Here is a 16,238-nt window from a genome sequence, read left to right as displayed (position 1 = left end):
CCCTCTCACGCACGTCTGCGATCGCCTGCACATAGCTGCCGCAGCCGGGAGGCCTGTCCACACGCGTTTGCACACGTAGGATGCTCGCTTGCAGTGGAACATAGCGACAACCGGGTCCCTGCCTATGGATCGTCATTGATCTGGTTTCCGGTCAAAAGCAATGAAGCACACCCAACCAGACACCCCGTGTGGGGACCGTGGAAACCGCAGACGCAGCAGTGCTGAGGGGTGCCTCCCGCAAAGGGCGGCACAGCTTAGCTCCACGTGTCCAGGGACTGGGCAGGGAATGGGGTCACTTCTGTGGGACCCCACACATCTGAGAGACACCGAGACCCCCACGAAGGGAAGTTCTATCTCAGAGGTTCCTTCTTTTTCAAACAAACATTTATTATTGGTTTAAAGGGGAAGGGAGAGGGAGAGAGGGAGAAACATCAATAATGAGAGAGAATCACCGATTGGCTGCCCGTGCACACCCCACATGGGGGACTGGGCCCACAATCCGGGAGTGTGCCCCGACCGGGAATCGAACCCTGACCTCCTGGCTTATAGGTTGATGCTCACCACTGAGCCACGCCAGCTGGGCGGAGGCTGCTCTGGTAGAGAAGACGGGGAGAGGGCTCTGCCGGCGTCTCTGCCTCGGAACGCTGCCTCCTTGTCCGTCCGCGTCCTCCTTTTTATTTAAGGCGTTTTCTTGCTTCCACAGCCACCCCAGCGGCAGCACCCAAGACGGTGACAGCAAGACCAGGTGAGCCGCGTGCAGCCGCCCGCCGCCGGGTCCTTTCCTCGTGCACCGGCCTTTGTGCCTGCTTCCTGGGCAGACCCTGGCCAACCGCACGTGGTTCCTCTGTGTGCATAGGGGCCACGTGTGGCCATAGCTGGGCCACGTTCAAACCCATGGGCCACGTTCGGCTCTGGCATCCAGGGGAGCAGAGTTCATTTTTCCAGAGCCTTTTCAGACCCTGAGCAGGTCCCACGGCCTTCCAGTGGGGCCCTGTCTTTCCCGTCTGGGGCCACGTGTGGTCATAGCTGACACGCCTCCGTGTCACTAGCGACACTGTAAGGGGAGCAGGGTATCAGACGTCCTGGAGGCAGTGAGATGGAGCGGCAGAGAAGAAAGAAAAGCAGTGACCTTTGGAATTAGACCCGCATTTAGATCTGTCACTCACCAGGCGTGAGATTGGGGGTGAGCCACTTTGCCTCAGTTTCCTCGTAGATAAAGTTGGTAAACTGATGCTCTTCCTGAGTTACTACAAAGATGAACACACATACACACACACATACACACACACACGTACGCATACACACACACGTGCACACACACAAAACCACAGGTGACTGTGCACATTGTTCATAACGTTCATCTGCATTTGCCCAGAGTGGTCCAATAACTAGTCAGTTAGTGGACAGTTTTAAAATATGTTTTTATTGGTTTCAGAGAGGAAGGGAGAGGGAGAGAGAGAGAAACATCCATGATGAGAGAGAATCATGGATCGGCTGCCTCCTGCATGCCACACACTGGGGATCGAGCCTGCAACCTGGGCGTGTGTCCCAACCAGGAATGGAACGTGACCTCCAGGTTCATACGTCAATGCTCAGCTACTGAGCCATCCAGCCGGGCTAGGCTAACTGGCGTTTTGACAATCCCGATGTTTATCAGACCGGGAGGTTGACCAGTTGACGGCTCGGTCCCTGATGGTGGTGCGGGGCCAGGAGCCGGCCAGCCCGTGGGGAGCGTCCTGGACGGTAGTCGTCACCAGGTCTCTGTCCGCAGGGGACTGGCCGGCGCTGCGGCTGGCGGGCGGCTCCGGCCCGTGCTCGGGGCGTGTGGAGGTCCTCCGTCAGGGGGCCTGGGGCACCGTGTGCGACGACCTGTGGGACCTGAACGAGGCTGAGGTTGTGTGCCGGCAGCTGGGCTGCGGCAGGGCCCTCGCTGCCCTGGGGAAGGCCCTGTTCGGCCCAGGCTCCGGGGACATCCTCCTGGACAACGTCCAGTGCTCGGGGGCCGAGCGCCACCTGGGCCAATGCGCGCACTCGGGCTGGGCGGAGCACAACTGCGGCCACCACGAGGATGCCGGCGTCACCTGCTCGGGTAGCCCCTCCCCCTCCGACGATCCTTTCCGGTTGTGGGGAAGGCAGTGAAACCACGCATCCCAGATGGAATGTCATCCTTTCACCCATCCTCCCATCCTTCCATCCCTCCATCCTTCCTTCCATCCACCCATCCCTCCACCCATCCCTCCTTCCATCCCTCCATCCATCCATCCATCCCTCCATCCATCCTTCCATCCATCCATCCCTCCATCCTTCCTTCCATCCATTCTTCCATCCATCCATCCCTCCATCCTTCCTTCTATCCATTCTTCCTTCTATCCATCCTTCCATCCATCCATCCATCCACCCATCCATCCTTCCATTCTTCCATCCTTCCATCCACCCTCTCCCTCCATCCCTCCCTCCATCCCTCCATTCATCCACCCACCAACCCACCCATCCATCCATCCATCCATCCCTCCATTCATATGCTCATTCTTTCATCACACAATCCTCGAGCTTCTCCCTGGCCCTGGGCTCAGACACACTCCCTGCCAAGGGCAGCTCCGATTGCACATGGTGGGTGGGGGTCTCAAATGTTCGTGTGCACCTGCCCCACTGGGAACATGGCAATCAGGATGCAGGATCCTGACCCTGGAGAAGATGGCTAACTCAGTTTGAGAAGGGGCTCTGGGGTCTGCATTTTGACACATATCCCAGGTGGTTCGGGATTAGAGGGGACAGGTAAACCAGCCCTGAGTCCCTGGCCCCCAAGACCAAGGACACTGGCAGAGGAGGACTGGACTGGTTCAGGGGCAGGTCTGGTGCTCTGGTCTCAGAAAGACCATGGTCCTTTCCCCTTCCTCCCCCCCCCCCCCCCCCATGCCCATACCCCGTGTCCTCCATGCTTTGGATTCACTAACGAGAGAGACCTCTTCTCATTATGCTCCCAGATGCAGAAGACCTGCCTCCTCCCACACCTCCAGGTATGTCCATGTTTTTCTAGTCCAAGCAACTTGTATAATTATCATCATAATAATAATATCAAATACGGATGAATGTTGAGAATCACACACGGTTTTGAGCTCTTTGCATTTGTAACTCGTTTAATCCCCGCAACAACCCTTGAGGTAAGGACTTTAATTATTCCTGTTTTTCAGATAGGTACATTGAGACAAGAAAGTTGGTAATGTACCCAGGACTAGCCAGTGGATTTGAACTCAAGCTGTTGGCTCTCTTGGGCACCAGCCTCACTGACCACACTGTCCACCGGCCCCGGCTACACAAAGACCGGACAGAACCAGGACAGAGAGGGGGCGACATTTTGTTCAGATTACTGGTTGTCCCCAGGACACTCCTGCAAAAAGGGATTTGCTCTTGTATTTCCCAGAAGGGAAGTTTGAGGCTCAGAAAGGTTGAGTAACTTTCCTGGGGTCACTCAGGAATGTGATGGTGGAACCAGCCTGACCCTTACGTCCACGATCTTGGGGACCTTGTGAGTTCCGCCTGTGTTCCATGACCTTATAATTTATTGATCGAATGATATTCACCTGTAATAAAAAACAAAGTTTAGCCCGGCCCTGTGGCTTAGCAGTTGCACGTCAGGGCACGTGCCCAGGCTGTGGACTTGATCCCCAGTAGAGGGCGTGCAGGAGGCAGCCGATCCATGATCCTCTCTCATGGATGTTCCTCTCTCTCTCTCTCTCTCTCTCTCTCTCTCTCTCTCTCTCTCTCCCTTTCCCTTCCTTTCTGACATCCATTAAAAAACATTTTTTAAAAAAATAAAGCATCCACATGGTATATAGTCAACATTTGAAAAACACACAAAGTGAGAAAAGTCAGGCCTTGCTGCGGGGCCGCGGCATCCTGCCGGGTCCAGTGAGAGAGCTCCCCTCCCCTTCCCGCCCGAGCGGCGGGGCTGGAGCAGCCGAACTCCATGTCCTGCTCCTCCTAGGCGCCCGCTGTGCCCACCGAGCCTTAGGGGCACACTGGGCCACCAGCCATCGGCGTTCTGGGCGCTCCCGGGATGGCGGCTTCCTGCCGTGACTGAGGGGGTGGGGCTGCTGATGCGAAAGGGCCCTGGTGAGGGTCAAGGGCTCCGACATTCAGATGCACATTCGTCTGTGGATCTCTCATTTCATGTAACTCAGCTCAGCGTGGACTTCCGTGGTGACAGGGATGGAGGAGCTGTCTGGTCACCACGTTATCCCCCCTTGTCTTCCTTCTAGGTCTTTCCACGGCGTCTCAGGATCACCTAACAGGTAATCACTCATTTTAATTGGAATGGAAACTCCATTTGACTCATCAGAATTAGATGGAAAGGACTCTCCTTCGCAGCGGATGGCCTTGTGCGTGCCCACCAGGGGGCACTGCTGCCCACGGCACCCACCGGGGGCGGGGCCAGTCACTGCCAGTCACGCAGGTGTCTCCTGTTGTTGCAGGAGGCAGTCGCTCGTGCGGAGGGGTGCTGACCAGGCTCCCCGGCTCGTTTTCCAGCCCCCGGTACCCCGAAAACTACCCAACGGACACCCAGTGCGTCTGGGAGGTCCACGCGGATAAACAATCCCGCATCAAGCTCTGGATCCCGAGTCTGCAGTAAGGACACGGCCTCGAACACGCCTGGGACCCGGTGTAACCACCAGCCTCACTCATGCCTCCAAGGGAGCAAGAGGGGGGGTCCCGAGGCATCCGAGAAAGGGAGCCGATATGTCACATGTCTGTGGGCCCCGTAAACCACGACCCGGACGTGGAATCCCGGGACTGTCCTACTGTGCGCGCATCCCAGTCTGAGCGGTCCCGGCGAGGCGCTGACTCTCCGCTTTGCCCCGCAGCCTGGAAGACATCCCGGGGTGCCCCTTCGACTCGGTGGAGGTCTTCGATGGGCCCCGGACGGCCGCGCGCTCCCTGGGCCGGTTCTGCGCGCCCGGGGCGGTGCTGGTCTTCTCGTCCTCGGACACCGTGGCCGTGGTCTTCCGCAGCGACGCCGTGGTCACCGGCTCCGGCTTCCAGGCTCTGCTCGCCGCGATCCCGCCCGGCGAGGGGGAGCCAGGTGGGAGCCCCGGTCGTCCTGAAACGTCAGGGCAGCCTGGCCGGCTGGCTCAGCGGTTGATGCTAGTCAAGGGGTTGAGGGCAGGAGCCTCAGCTGCGGACTCCATCCCCAGACCCTGCAGGAGGCAACCAATCGATGCTACTCTCTCTCTCTCTCTCTCTCATCTCCCCGTCCCTTCCACTCTGTCTAGCAATGAATGGGGAAATATCCTCAGGTGAGGATTAAAAGAAAGAGAGAGAGACAGTTTGCTAACCCCTATCCGCAGATGTCTAAGATTCAGGTTTGTTTTTGAAGAATTAAAGGAATTTTTTAAATATATATATATTTATTGCCTTCCGAGAGGAAGGGAGAGGGAGAGAGATAGAAACATCCATGATGAGAGAGAATCATGGATCGGCTGCCTCCTGCACGCCCCCTGCTGGGGATTGAGCCTGCAACCAGGGCCTGTGCCCTGGCCAGGAGTCAAACCGTGACCTCCTGGTTCCTAGATCAACACTCAACCAGAGCCATGCCGGCCAGGCCGGGGGTCAGGGTGAGAAGACCCTCGGCTCAGTCCCAGGCTCTGCCCTGTAGCTGCGGGCTCTCCCCGCGGAGTGCCATGGGGCAGGGGTAGCAGAGGGCGGTGCACGGCCCGTGTGGGAAGGGAAGGCGGCTGCGGCTCCTCCCTGAGCTGCCTGTGCAGAAGTCCGTCCCCATCCTCCCTGCCCGCCCGGCGGGAGCTGTCCGGGGTGCTGAAGCTGGGAGCCGCCTTCCTGAGGAGCCTGCTCCTCTCCCAGGCCCCCCTCCTCCTCTAGAGCCAGAGGCGTGGTTGTCTCCCCGCCGTGGCCCTACAGGCGGTCACTGCAGGGCCAGGGCCGGTGGGCACCCAGCAAGGACGCTACCCGCCGCCCGGGGCCCTCGGACGCCCAGGGGCCTCTGCGGAAACGTAACTTTTCCAGAAAGCCAAGTAGTGAGGCCCTGGCGGGCGGTGGGGTGTGGGGGTGCAGATGGGCAAGGAATTTCCCGTACATTGGACCCTCAGAGGCACGTTTACTGGGGAGGCTACGATCCAACATTTGACTCTGCCGTTCCCTGACGTAAGGTCACCAGTCACTCGCCACCCGTGTTCACGGAGGCCCTGCCAGGCCCCGCCCACTGCACGTGCTGGAGACACAGCCCCCGCATTTATGAGCCACGAACCGGGAGCTGGAAACCCTTTCTTTTTAAAAATAGGTTTTTATAGATTTCAGAGAGGAAGGGAGAGGGAGAGAGAAACATCAATGATGAGAGAGAATCTCTGAGGGTGCTGAACGGCTGGGAGGCTGCTGGGTGCTGGTAGGCTGCTGGGTGCTGGGCGCTCAGAGGGTGCTGAGCTCTCCTGATTGCCTCCTGCTTTGCTTTTTGCAGCTGTGTTTCCTCGAGGGTCTACGCCACCAGGTAACTAAGTCCCTTTCAGCGCACATACCGCCTGCCAAGGACGGGGTCCGTTTGGTCAGCCATCCCCAGAGGGCGCCCGTGTCCGGCTGCCCCGAGGGAGGAACTGGGGGCTCTGTCGGTACCAGCTCCATCCGTTCCCATTCGCTGTGGAGCCCGGGGGAGTTCTGGCTCCCACGCCTGGGAGAGCCACCGGGCCCGTCTGCTTCGCAGGAGGGAGCAGCTCCTGCGGGGGGGTCCTGTCCGGCCCCGGGGGCTTCTTCTCCAGCCCCTGGCACCCCTCCAGCTACCCCGCGGACACAGACGTGCGGTGCGTCTGGCAGATCCGCGCGGCCCAGGGGCTCCTCGTGGTGCTGACCGTCCGGCGGCTACGGTGAGAGCCCTGCTTCCTCCGCTCCCGGCGGGAGAGGGGCCCTGTCTCCCTCAACGCAGGGAGCCCGGGCCCCGGGAGGCAGAGAGGGAGGCAGAGAGGGAGGCAGAGAGGGAGGGAGGGGGAGTGGGGGGCTGGGGGCTGAAGGAGAGGAGCAGGACGCGATGAGAGGCTGGCTGGCCCGGGGTCCCCCTGGGAGGGCAGGAGCGCAGGTCCAGCGATATTTGGGGGTGATGTCCCCGGGGGGAGGGGGGGCGGCTGGAAGGCGGTGGCCGGAGGACGGCAGTCTCTGGCCAATCCCGGCCGCACGTGAGGCTCACTGCGCGCTGCCCCCCAGGCTGGAGGACGCCTTCGGGTGCCCGGACGCCATCGAGGTGTTCGACGGCCGGCAGAAGGCCTCGCTGGCCACGGGCAGGTTCTGCGCCGGGGCCGCCATCACCGTCCTCTCCTCCTCCAACGCCCTGACCCTCGTGCTCCGGAGCGACGCGCCCCTCCACAGCCCCGGCTTCCTCGCCCTGTACCGCGCCGTGCGGCCGGACCAGAGCGACGCGGAGAGAGGGGAGAGCGAGGAGAGCCAGGAGAGCCAGGAGAACGAGGAGAACAAGGAGAACGAGGAGAACGAAGACGAGGACAGAGGGGACAGCGGGGACAGCGAGGAGAGCGAGGAGAGCGGGAGCGGTGGGTGTCCTGGCGGGACCTCGGGGCACAGTCCGGGTGCCTCCTCTCCCCCTGGTTCATTCTTGAGCGGGTGTCGCCGGCTGTGGGCACACCTCTGGGTGAGGGCGGGAAGGCCCCGGAGCAGGGACGTGGGGAGGGACGCCACTGAGACGCAGACGCTGCGGTGACGCCGAGGCCGCCCAGGCGGACGGCACCTCGGGGTGACTGCTTCTCCCCTCTCCTCCGGCGCAGCGCCCCCTCCGGAGCCCACAGAGACGCCGCCGGCGACAGGTGAGCCCTCCTTGCCCCAGCCTCCCTGGGAGGGTCTCGGCGTTTCTGAGACAAAGTGTGGCGGGTGTTCTACCACCATGAACGCTTTTATTTTATTTTTTTTTCCTTTTTAAATTTTTCAATTTATTTTTAAACACCATTAACGTTTTTTAACAAGTAACCAGGAAACTATGGAACCTTCCCCAATGTCATTGAGAAAGTGGTCCCGACGTGGCTCAGGGGCTGAGCGTCGACCTACGAACCAGGGGGTCAGGGTTCCATTCCCATCAGGGCACAGGCCCGGGTTGTGGGCTCCATCCCCTGTGGGGGGCGGGCAGGAGGCAGCCGAACAGTGGTTCTCTCTCATCATGGATGTTTCTGTCTCTCTCTCCCTCTCCCGTCCTCTCTGACGTCAGTAAAAAATTTAAGGCAAACTCAGGCACGCGGTGTCGACGGCATCGGAGAAGCCTGTTTGTTCGGAGCGTGCTGACGTGTGTTTCCTTTCTCTGTGCAGGTCTTCCGGCTCCTGGGGCACCGCCGCCTGGTTTCCACCCGCTAGGTATGTGTGCGCTGTCACCTGCTGGGACGGGCTTCTCAGGCCGGGTCCTGGCAGGACCGCCACGGCCCGGGGCTGCGTGCCGTAGGTGTGGCCCGGCAGGGGCAATCCGGTGACGGCGTGGTCTCTCCTCGCCCGGTCCCCCTCGCCAGGGAGACAAGTCCGCTGCCCTCCTAGCACCTCAGGGCAGACCCGGGCCCTTCTCCACGGGGACCCCGGGGATCTGAGAAGCCCCTGCTCTGGGGTCAGGGCCGGGTCACCGGGCCCTTCCTCACCTTTGGCAGGAGCAGCACGCCCTCTCCCCCTGCTTGCCGTCCCACCCCCCTCCCCAAACGCCTGGTAACGGCTGAGTGCCAGGGAAGGAGACTGGGTTTTTGTTTGTTTTTTAATATGTGTTTCATTGATTTTTTACAGAGAGGAAGAGAGAGGGATAGAGAGTTAGAAACATCGATGAGAGAGAAGCATCGATCAGCTGCCTCCTGCACACCCCCTACTGGGGATGTGCCCGCCACCAAGGGTATATGCCCTTGTCCGGAATCGAACCTGGGACCCTTGAGTCCGCAGGCCGACGCTCTATCCACTGAGCCACACCGGTTTCGGCGTGAGGTTGGTTTTGTTCTAAGAGTTTCATCGTATTCTTAGAGCGCCCTGGCTCAGACTCGCAAAGCCCAAGACCCAGGCATTCGGCCGAATTGCTGTGAATCTTTAGAGAAACGGCCTCAGGAAGGACAGCGACGCAGACGAGGCAGTGGTTCTGGGGGCCCGGGATGGACGGGAGAGCGGGGGAGGAGTCGCTAACCGGACGCTGTCCGCAGATCTGCCGGAGGTGCGGCTGGCGGCCGGGCGGGGCCGGTGCGAGGGCCGTGTGGAGGTCCGGCTCAGCGGCGCCTGGGGCACCGTGTGCGACGACGGGTGGGACCTGCCCGCCGCCCAGGTGGTGTGCCGGCAGCTGGGCTGCGGGCCGGCGCTGGCGGCCCCCGGGGGCGGGCGGTTCGGGCCCGGCTCCGGCCCCATCTTCCTGGACGACGTGCTGTGCACGGGCAGCGAGGCCAGCCTGGCGCGGTGCCGCCACCTCGGCCTGTCGGTGCACAACTGCGGGCACCAGGAGGACGCCGGGGCCGTCTGCGCAGGTACGGGGACCTCCCGACCGCGTCCCCCTACTGTGTCCCCCCAACGTGACCCCCGACCGTGTCCCCCACCGCGACCCTCCGGCAGCAGGGCGCATCCGCCAGGCAGGAAAGCCGGGCCCCTCGCTAGAATCTTCCCAGATTTCAGAGGAGAAGGGGCGAGTGAGATACAAAGTCAATGATGAGAGGGAATCCTGGACCGGCTGCCTCCTGCACGGCCCCTACTGGGGATCGAGCCTGCAGCCCAGCACGAGCCCAGACCAGGAGTGGAGCTGTGACCTCCTGCTCCGAGGTCCACAGGACCCTGGTCAGACTGCCCACACACGGTGGGGAGACTTGCAGCCATGGTGTTGCCCTGGGCCTTCAAGGCAGAGGCCAAGGGCGGGCATGGGGGAGGGAGACCCGGGTGGCGGGTGGCCAGCGGCAGCGGCAGCGGAGGGGCGGAGGGTCTGTGTGGACCCCGTCGGGGAAGCAGGAAGCCGCCCTCCGTCCCCTGCCTCTGACGGTCCCCTGGGCCCGGGCGGCCTCTCCCTGCATCGTGTCCTTTCTGTCCTCTTCCAGCGGCCATGTCCACGGCCCCGACCTCCCCACCAGGCCACCCCCCGTCCAGCCTCTGGGGCCTCCCCTCGGCGCCTCCGCCGTCAGACTGGGCTGCTCCCGGGCGCGTCCCCAGCACGGACTCAGCACCGACAGACCCCGCGACCCCCGCCCCGGAGTGTGAGTCCCCCCTTTCTGCGGCTGCCTCCTGCACACCCCCCACTGGAGATGAGCCTGTGCCCTGACCGGGAACAGAACCCTGACCTCCTGGATCCTGGGTCAATGCTCACCCCTGATCCGCGCCGGCCGGCATTAGTGACTATTTTGACCACAGAGTCACGGTCAGTGAGAAGGACGGGAGTGTCCTCCCTCACGTGCAGCCTCCCCTCCTCCCTTTGTCCACACAGATTCCCCGTCGCCCCCCGCAGACGCCGACGGCCCCTCCGGTAAGGTGTCCGGCTGTCGCTGCTCTTAGTTAAACATGACCCACCCCCCTCTCTCTGTTTGGCAAATGGGCCTGTGTACCAAGCAGATTTAGAGGGGACATTTATTGGGCACACCAAGGAGGTGGGCGTGATTCCGAGGAGAAATGGGCTGAGGAACAAGTTACGGAGGCAAAGGGGGCCCTTGGAGCTCGGGGGACGAGGGAGCTGTGGGTCAGGTGCGGGGGGGGGGGGGGTAAGAAACGGGGGGCGTGGCCCTGCTCCGGGGGACGTCCCGGGTCCTGTCCTGAGGGCTTTCAGCGCGGGGGAGGGGGGAGGGGGGAGGGAGGCCCGGGGAAGATCTCCATGGAGCACTCCGCAGCTTTCCAGGCGTGGCCTCTCAGGCCCGGGGCCGCTGCTGATTGGCGGCCGGGGCAGGGGCATCACTCCTGCAGCTGGTCCTGCCCTCCCTCCGCGGGGCTGCTCTGGTGGCTCCTCTGGGCCTGGGGGTGAACTACGCGAGGTTCCGCTTCCTCTGAGCCCAGCGGCCTTGGGGACGACCGGAGGGACTGGGTTATCTGGCATCAGGGCAGGAGCTCGGGCGGCTGGCTCCCAGCCAGGGTCCTGGCAGGGGCCATTCCTGTGCCGGGGCCTCCCCGTGGCAGAGCCGACTGGCAGCCACAGTGGAGCGTCCGCCAGTGAGGCCCACAATTTACTATTTGCCCACGGTGCAGCCCACTGTGAGCGGAGGCCAGCACCTTCCCTCAGCCACACCCTCCTGCAGCCACGCTCTTCCCGTGGGCATGCCCTTCCCACGGCCACGCCCTCCCACGGCCACGCAGCCTCCTGCTCTCTCTGCTCATCCAGACACAGGCAGGGTCTTTGCTGGCTGGGTCCTGGTGACACAGCCTTCAGCAGCTGGGCCAGGGTGGCGGGCGGCAGGAGGGCTGGGCCCACACCCACCTGGGCGGGCAGTGCGTGACCTGCCTGCTGCCCATCACCCCAACGAGCACCAGACTCTGGTGCCTGGAGAACCGGGGGAGAGGGACCGTTCTGCACGTCACTCCCGGTCCTGCCATGTGAGTCCGGCTCTTTGTTTGCAGAGACAACCCCCACCTCCGGCGGAGAGCCTCCGCCCCCAGGTACGGCCCTGCTCCCCGGCCTCCAGGGGCTGCCCTCCCCCCCTCCCCGCTCCTGAGAACCCCGGCCAGCGGGCCCCCAGCAGAGGCGGGCGGGCCCGGGAGGCTGAGCGGTGACAGCGGGCTCCTGCCCGGGGTGGCCCGGTGGGTGGCCGGTGGGTGGCCGGGCACTGGGCGAAGTGAGGCGGACTCGGGGCCTCAGGTGCACCGGGGTCCGCACTGCTCACCGGCCCCTCACCCGCCCGCAGACCCGGCCCTGCGGCTGGCGGGCGGGCGCAGCCGCTGCGCAGGCCGCGTGGAGGTGTGGCACGGGGGCGTGTGGGGCACCGTGTGCGACGACGGCTGGAGCCTCCGCAACGCCCGGGTGGTGTGCCGCCTGCTGGGCTGCGGGCCCGCGCTCGCCGCCCCCGGCCGCGCCCGCTTCGGCCCCGGCACCGGGCCCATCCTGCTGGACGAGGTGCGCTGCGCGGGCACCGAGGGCGCGCTGGGCAGCTGCCGGCACCGCGGCTGGGCCCGGCACGACTGCCGGCACCGCGAGGACGCGGGCGTGGTCTGCGCAGGTACCGCCGGGGCCTCTGTGCCCCTCACCCCCCTCCCGCCCCCTCCTCCCCCCCACCTCCCCCGACCCCCCCGCCCCCGCTGCCAGGGCCCCTGTTACACCCACCCTCCCTCTCCGCTCCCGGGCCTGCCCCACGGGCTGCCTGCTCAGCAGGACGGGGCTGGGGCCCAGGGTGTCCAGGAGGCTGAGGGGGTCTGGCCACACTCCCGCCCCACGTCCCGCCCCGGCCTGCGTCTCCACGTGGCCACCGGAGGGGAGGGACCCCAGCGCTCGGACGGGACAGCTTCTCAGCGGCAGAGCCCCTGTGTGCCAAGCTCTTGTCCAGCAAAGCCCCGTGTTGCCGGCTTGTGTCCTGACAGCGGGCACCTCCCCTCGCCCCTCCCGGGCATCGCCCGGAGGCCCAGGCCTCGGACCTGCCCTGGGCTCACCGGCTCCTCTCTGGGTTTCTGTGCGCTGACCCGCCCTCCTCTTCCCCCTCCAGACGAAGCCGGCCCCGCCGCGCCCCGGGACCACGGTAACATCCGCTCTCCCGGCCCGGGGCTGCTGGGGGGAAGGGGCGCCCCTCTGGGTCTCCCTGAGGCCTCGCGGGTCCCCTGGCGTCGGGGGCCGGGAGGAAGCACCGGCCCACCCTCAGGGCCGCTCTCTCCAGCCCCTCAGGCTCCCGTGCGCCGTGGAAGGAGCTGCCCCGTCCCCAGCTCCTTACGGGGCGCTGACCCGCCCACGGGGCCTGCTGCGGGCTGGGAAAGGGGGAGGCAGATAAAGTCCGTGACAGTCAAGTCCAAAGTGGGGGATGAGAGCTGAGCCAGCCCAGGGCCCCGCGGGTACTGTGCCCACAGCCCTGGCTCGCCGCCCGGGGACCAGGCTTCCTGTGTGAGCTCCCCCCGCCCCCCCCCAGCCCAGCTGTCCTGCTTGCCGCACCTCTTCCGGGTCACCGTGGACCGCGGCTACCTCCGGCGGCTGGGCTACTCCTCCTGGGACGTCCACCTGAACGACGAGCTGTGCCGCCCCCGGGTGGCGGGGCACTTCCTGGTCTTCAGCATCCCCTACGGCCACTGCGGCACCGTCCGGCAGGTGAGACCGTGCGGCAGGTGAGACCCGGCCGGGCCCGGCCGCGGTGCCCTCTGCTGGAGCTGGGCTGGGAAATGCCGAGTGCTGGTGGGTGGATGGATGGGTGAATGAGTGGGTGGATAGATGGGGTGGGTGGGTGCGTGGGTGGATGGATGAATGGGGGAGGTGGATGGATGGGGTGGATTGATGGATCGATGGGGGGGGTGGATGGGGGTGTGTGTGGGGGTGGGTGTTGGTAGGTGGATGAGGGGTAAATGGTGGGGTGGATGGGTGAACGTGTGGGTGGGGGATAGGTGAGTGGATGGGTGGATGGATGAATGGGGGAGGTGGATGGATGGGGTGGATTGAGGATGGGGGGTGGACGGGGAGTGGGGGGATGGGAGAGTGGATGGATGAATGGATGGATGGATGGGAGCTATTCCTTTAGCTCCAAAGCCAAAGTAATTTTTACATGTTTCTTCATTCAGTACTAGAGGCCGGTGCACGAATTCATGCACAGGTGGTCCCTCACCCAGTCCCAATTGGGGCAATCAGGGCTGATTGGGGCTGGCTGGCCGGGGGGAGGGAATGTGGGGGTTGCCCGGCTGCCAGAGGTTGGCTGTGGGAGCACACTAACCACCAGGGGAAGCTCCTGCATTGAGCATCTGCCCCCTGGTGGTCAGTACACGTCATAGCTACCAGCCAGGCATCTGGTCATTTCCATCATTCAGTCTTTATATGTACAGTATAGAGATTAGCGCACACCTGCCACATGCAAGCTGTGCTGCTGGGCTCGGGGGGGCCTGGGCCTGTCTGTCTGTCTGTCTGTCTGCTGTGTTTCTAACCCAGCAGCGGGCTCTGTTTTCCATTCTAGACAGTAACTACCTCGGACATGTGTGTACAATGAAATGCATATGTTTACCTCATTGTCCTTAACCACCTGCTTCTGTCACAAAACACTCACTGACATGAAGGCGACAGTGTGTGTCATCCCAGCCACGTTTCCACACACGTCACGTGACGTGTCCCACGCGAGATGCCCAGGCTGGGCCTCCTCCTCCTCCTCACCCGCCCCTCCCCCTCCCCCTCCAGGAAAGCCTCGGCCCCCTCAGCTTCTCCAACGCCATCCGCGGCCACGTCGCCCTGCGGCACCGGGTGCCCCAGCTGACGCTCACCTGCTCCGTGGACGCCCCGTCGGCAGGGGAGCGTGTCCCCGGCGCCGCCTACGAGGTGTCCGTGGCCTTCCTGCAGCTGCCCGTGGCCCCGCCTGCGGGGAGCGCGGGGCCGGAGGACCGGGGCCCCAGGGAGGAGGTGATCCTGCAGGCCACGCTCCGCACCCCCGACCCCGGCCTGAGGCTCTCCGTGGACACCTGCGTGGCTTCCCCGGACCCCCGTGACTTTGCCACCGTCACACACGACCTGATCCGGCAAGGGTAAGGAGCGGGCTCCGGGCGGACGGCGGCTTCCCGCGGCCCCTGGGGAGGGGCCTGCGGGTCAGAAACACCCCCTGGGCAATGGCTGGCAGCACGAGCACGCTGTGTTTTGAAATGATAGGCCCTTTTTTATTTTTATTTTTATTACTTTTTAAAAATATATTTTATTGATTTTTTACAGAGAGGAAGGGAGAGAGATAGTTAGAAACATCGATGAGAGAGAAACCTCCATCAGCTGCCTCCTGCACACCCCCTACCGGGGATGTGCCCGCAACCAAGGTACATGCCCTTGACTGGAATCGAACCCTTTTAGTCCATAGGCTGACGCTCTATCCACTGAGCCACACTGGTTTCAGCGACCCTTTTAAAAAAAATATTTGTATTGATTTCCAAGAGGAAGGGAGAGAGGGAGAGAGAAACATCAATGAGAGAGAATCATTTGTCAGCTGCCTCCTGCATACCCCCCGCTGCTGGGGATGGAGCCCCCAACCCGGGCCTGTGCCCTGGCCGGGAATTGAACCGGGACCTCCTGGGTCCTAGGTTGATGCTCCACCCCTGAGCCGCGCCGGCCGGGCGGTAAACATTTTCTCACCGAACGAAGACGGGTGGTGGGAAGGCTCCGTCTGGACGCAGAGGTCGGGGTCCCAGCCTGGTTGCGGAGCCGGGGTGGCTCACCGGTGCCGTCCGTCCGCTAACCCTCCGGGGCGGGCCCTCCCCCCCAGGTGCGTCTCGGATGACACCTACGTCAGCCTCCCCTCGCGCCAGAGGAACACGGCCCAGTTCAAGTTCAATGCCTTCAGCGTCCTCCGCGGCCACGAGGTGGTCTACCTGCGGTGCGAGGTCGCCGTGTGCAGGGCGGGCGACCCCTCCTCCCGCTGCTCCCGGGGCTGTGCCGGGCGGGGCCGGGGCCGGAGGGCTGCGGGCCCCGTGGCGGCCGCGGGGGAGCAGGCCGGGCCTCTCCGGGTGCTGGGGCCACTGGAGATCCGCAGAGGAGCATACCAGGTCAAGGTCGAGGTGTGATGTCTCCAGTTCCCCCTCAATCCTGTGCTCCTCCTCAGTAAAGCGATGCGTTTGGCACATCAGGTGGTTGCGTTTTCAAACTCTTCGCTCTCGAGCGCCTGATCATTGTCTGCAGCTGCTCGGCGTCGGGGCGATGGGTGTGAGCACAGCAGCTGTGGCCGCCTGTTCTCCGCCATCCTCTCTGTGAGCGCGCTCTCCTCGGCCTCGCCCGGAGACCCTGGCCACGGCACCCCGCGAAAACGCTTCCCAGGCGCCTCTGGGCCTGGCACGCAGTGGGCACACAGCTCTGCCTGGCCCCGACGGGGAATGGGGCCGGTGCCCTGTGACGTGTTCAGATCACGGAGGGGGTAACAGCTTTGACCCTGACACCTTCACTGCCCTTCTCTAAACACGAGCCTGGGAGGGTCCAAAGAATCAAGTTGGGGAGCAGGAATGGCACCTGGGCCAACTTGGGGTCCAGCTGGGTCCCTTGGTTGCTGCCAGGGTGCTGACCACGAGGGAGAGGAGGGGTGACACAGGACCGGGGGGCAGGGGGAGGGAGGAGAAAGAGGTTCAGCGTCCACTAATTTCTAGCTGGCCATGTCCAGAGAGCCTGAAGCAGGTGAATT

At 63.5% G+C, this 16,238-nt stretch overlaps 1 protein-coding gene across 1 annotated transcript; it reads left to right on the top strand.

Annotated features, from left to right (window-relative positions):
* Nucleotides 1-1,692: 1,692 nt before the first annotated feature.
* Nucleotides 1,693-15,687, top strand: LOC311632695 (scavenger receptor cysteine-rich domain-containing group B protein; the record flags this gene model as incomplete). The annotated part of the gene is made up of 16 exons (XM_084904399.1): nt 1,693-2,089; nt 4,260-4,292; nt 4,473-4,626; nt 4,863-5,080; nt 6,467-6,496; nt 6,707-6,866; nt 7,201-7,541; nt 7,773-7,811; nt 9,162-9,476; nt 10,418-10,456; nt 11,536-11,574; nt 11,820-12,131; nt 12,612-12,644; nt 13,026-13,201; nt 14,270-14,610; nt 15,333-15,687. 16 exons carry the CDS (start codon nt 1,693-1,695, stop codon nt 15,628-15,630), a joined length of 2,925 nt encoding a protein of 974 aa, XP_084760525.1. The 3' UTR covers nt 15,631-15,687.
* Between the last annotated feature and the right edge of the window lie 551 nt (nt 15,688-16,238).

This window comes from Pipistrellus hanaki, assembly GCF_964339955.1.
Source record: "Pipistrellus hanaki genome assembly, chromosome: 14".
Classification (NCBI taxonomy): Eukaryota; Metazoa; Chordata; class Mammalia; order Chiroptera; family Vespertilionidae; genus Pipistrellus; species Pipistrellus hanaki.
Note: the sequence above shows the minus strand (reverse complement) of the source record. Positions and strands in the feature narration are given on the sequence as shown.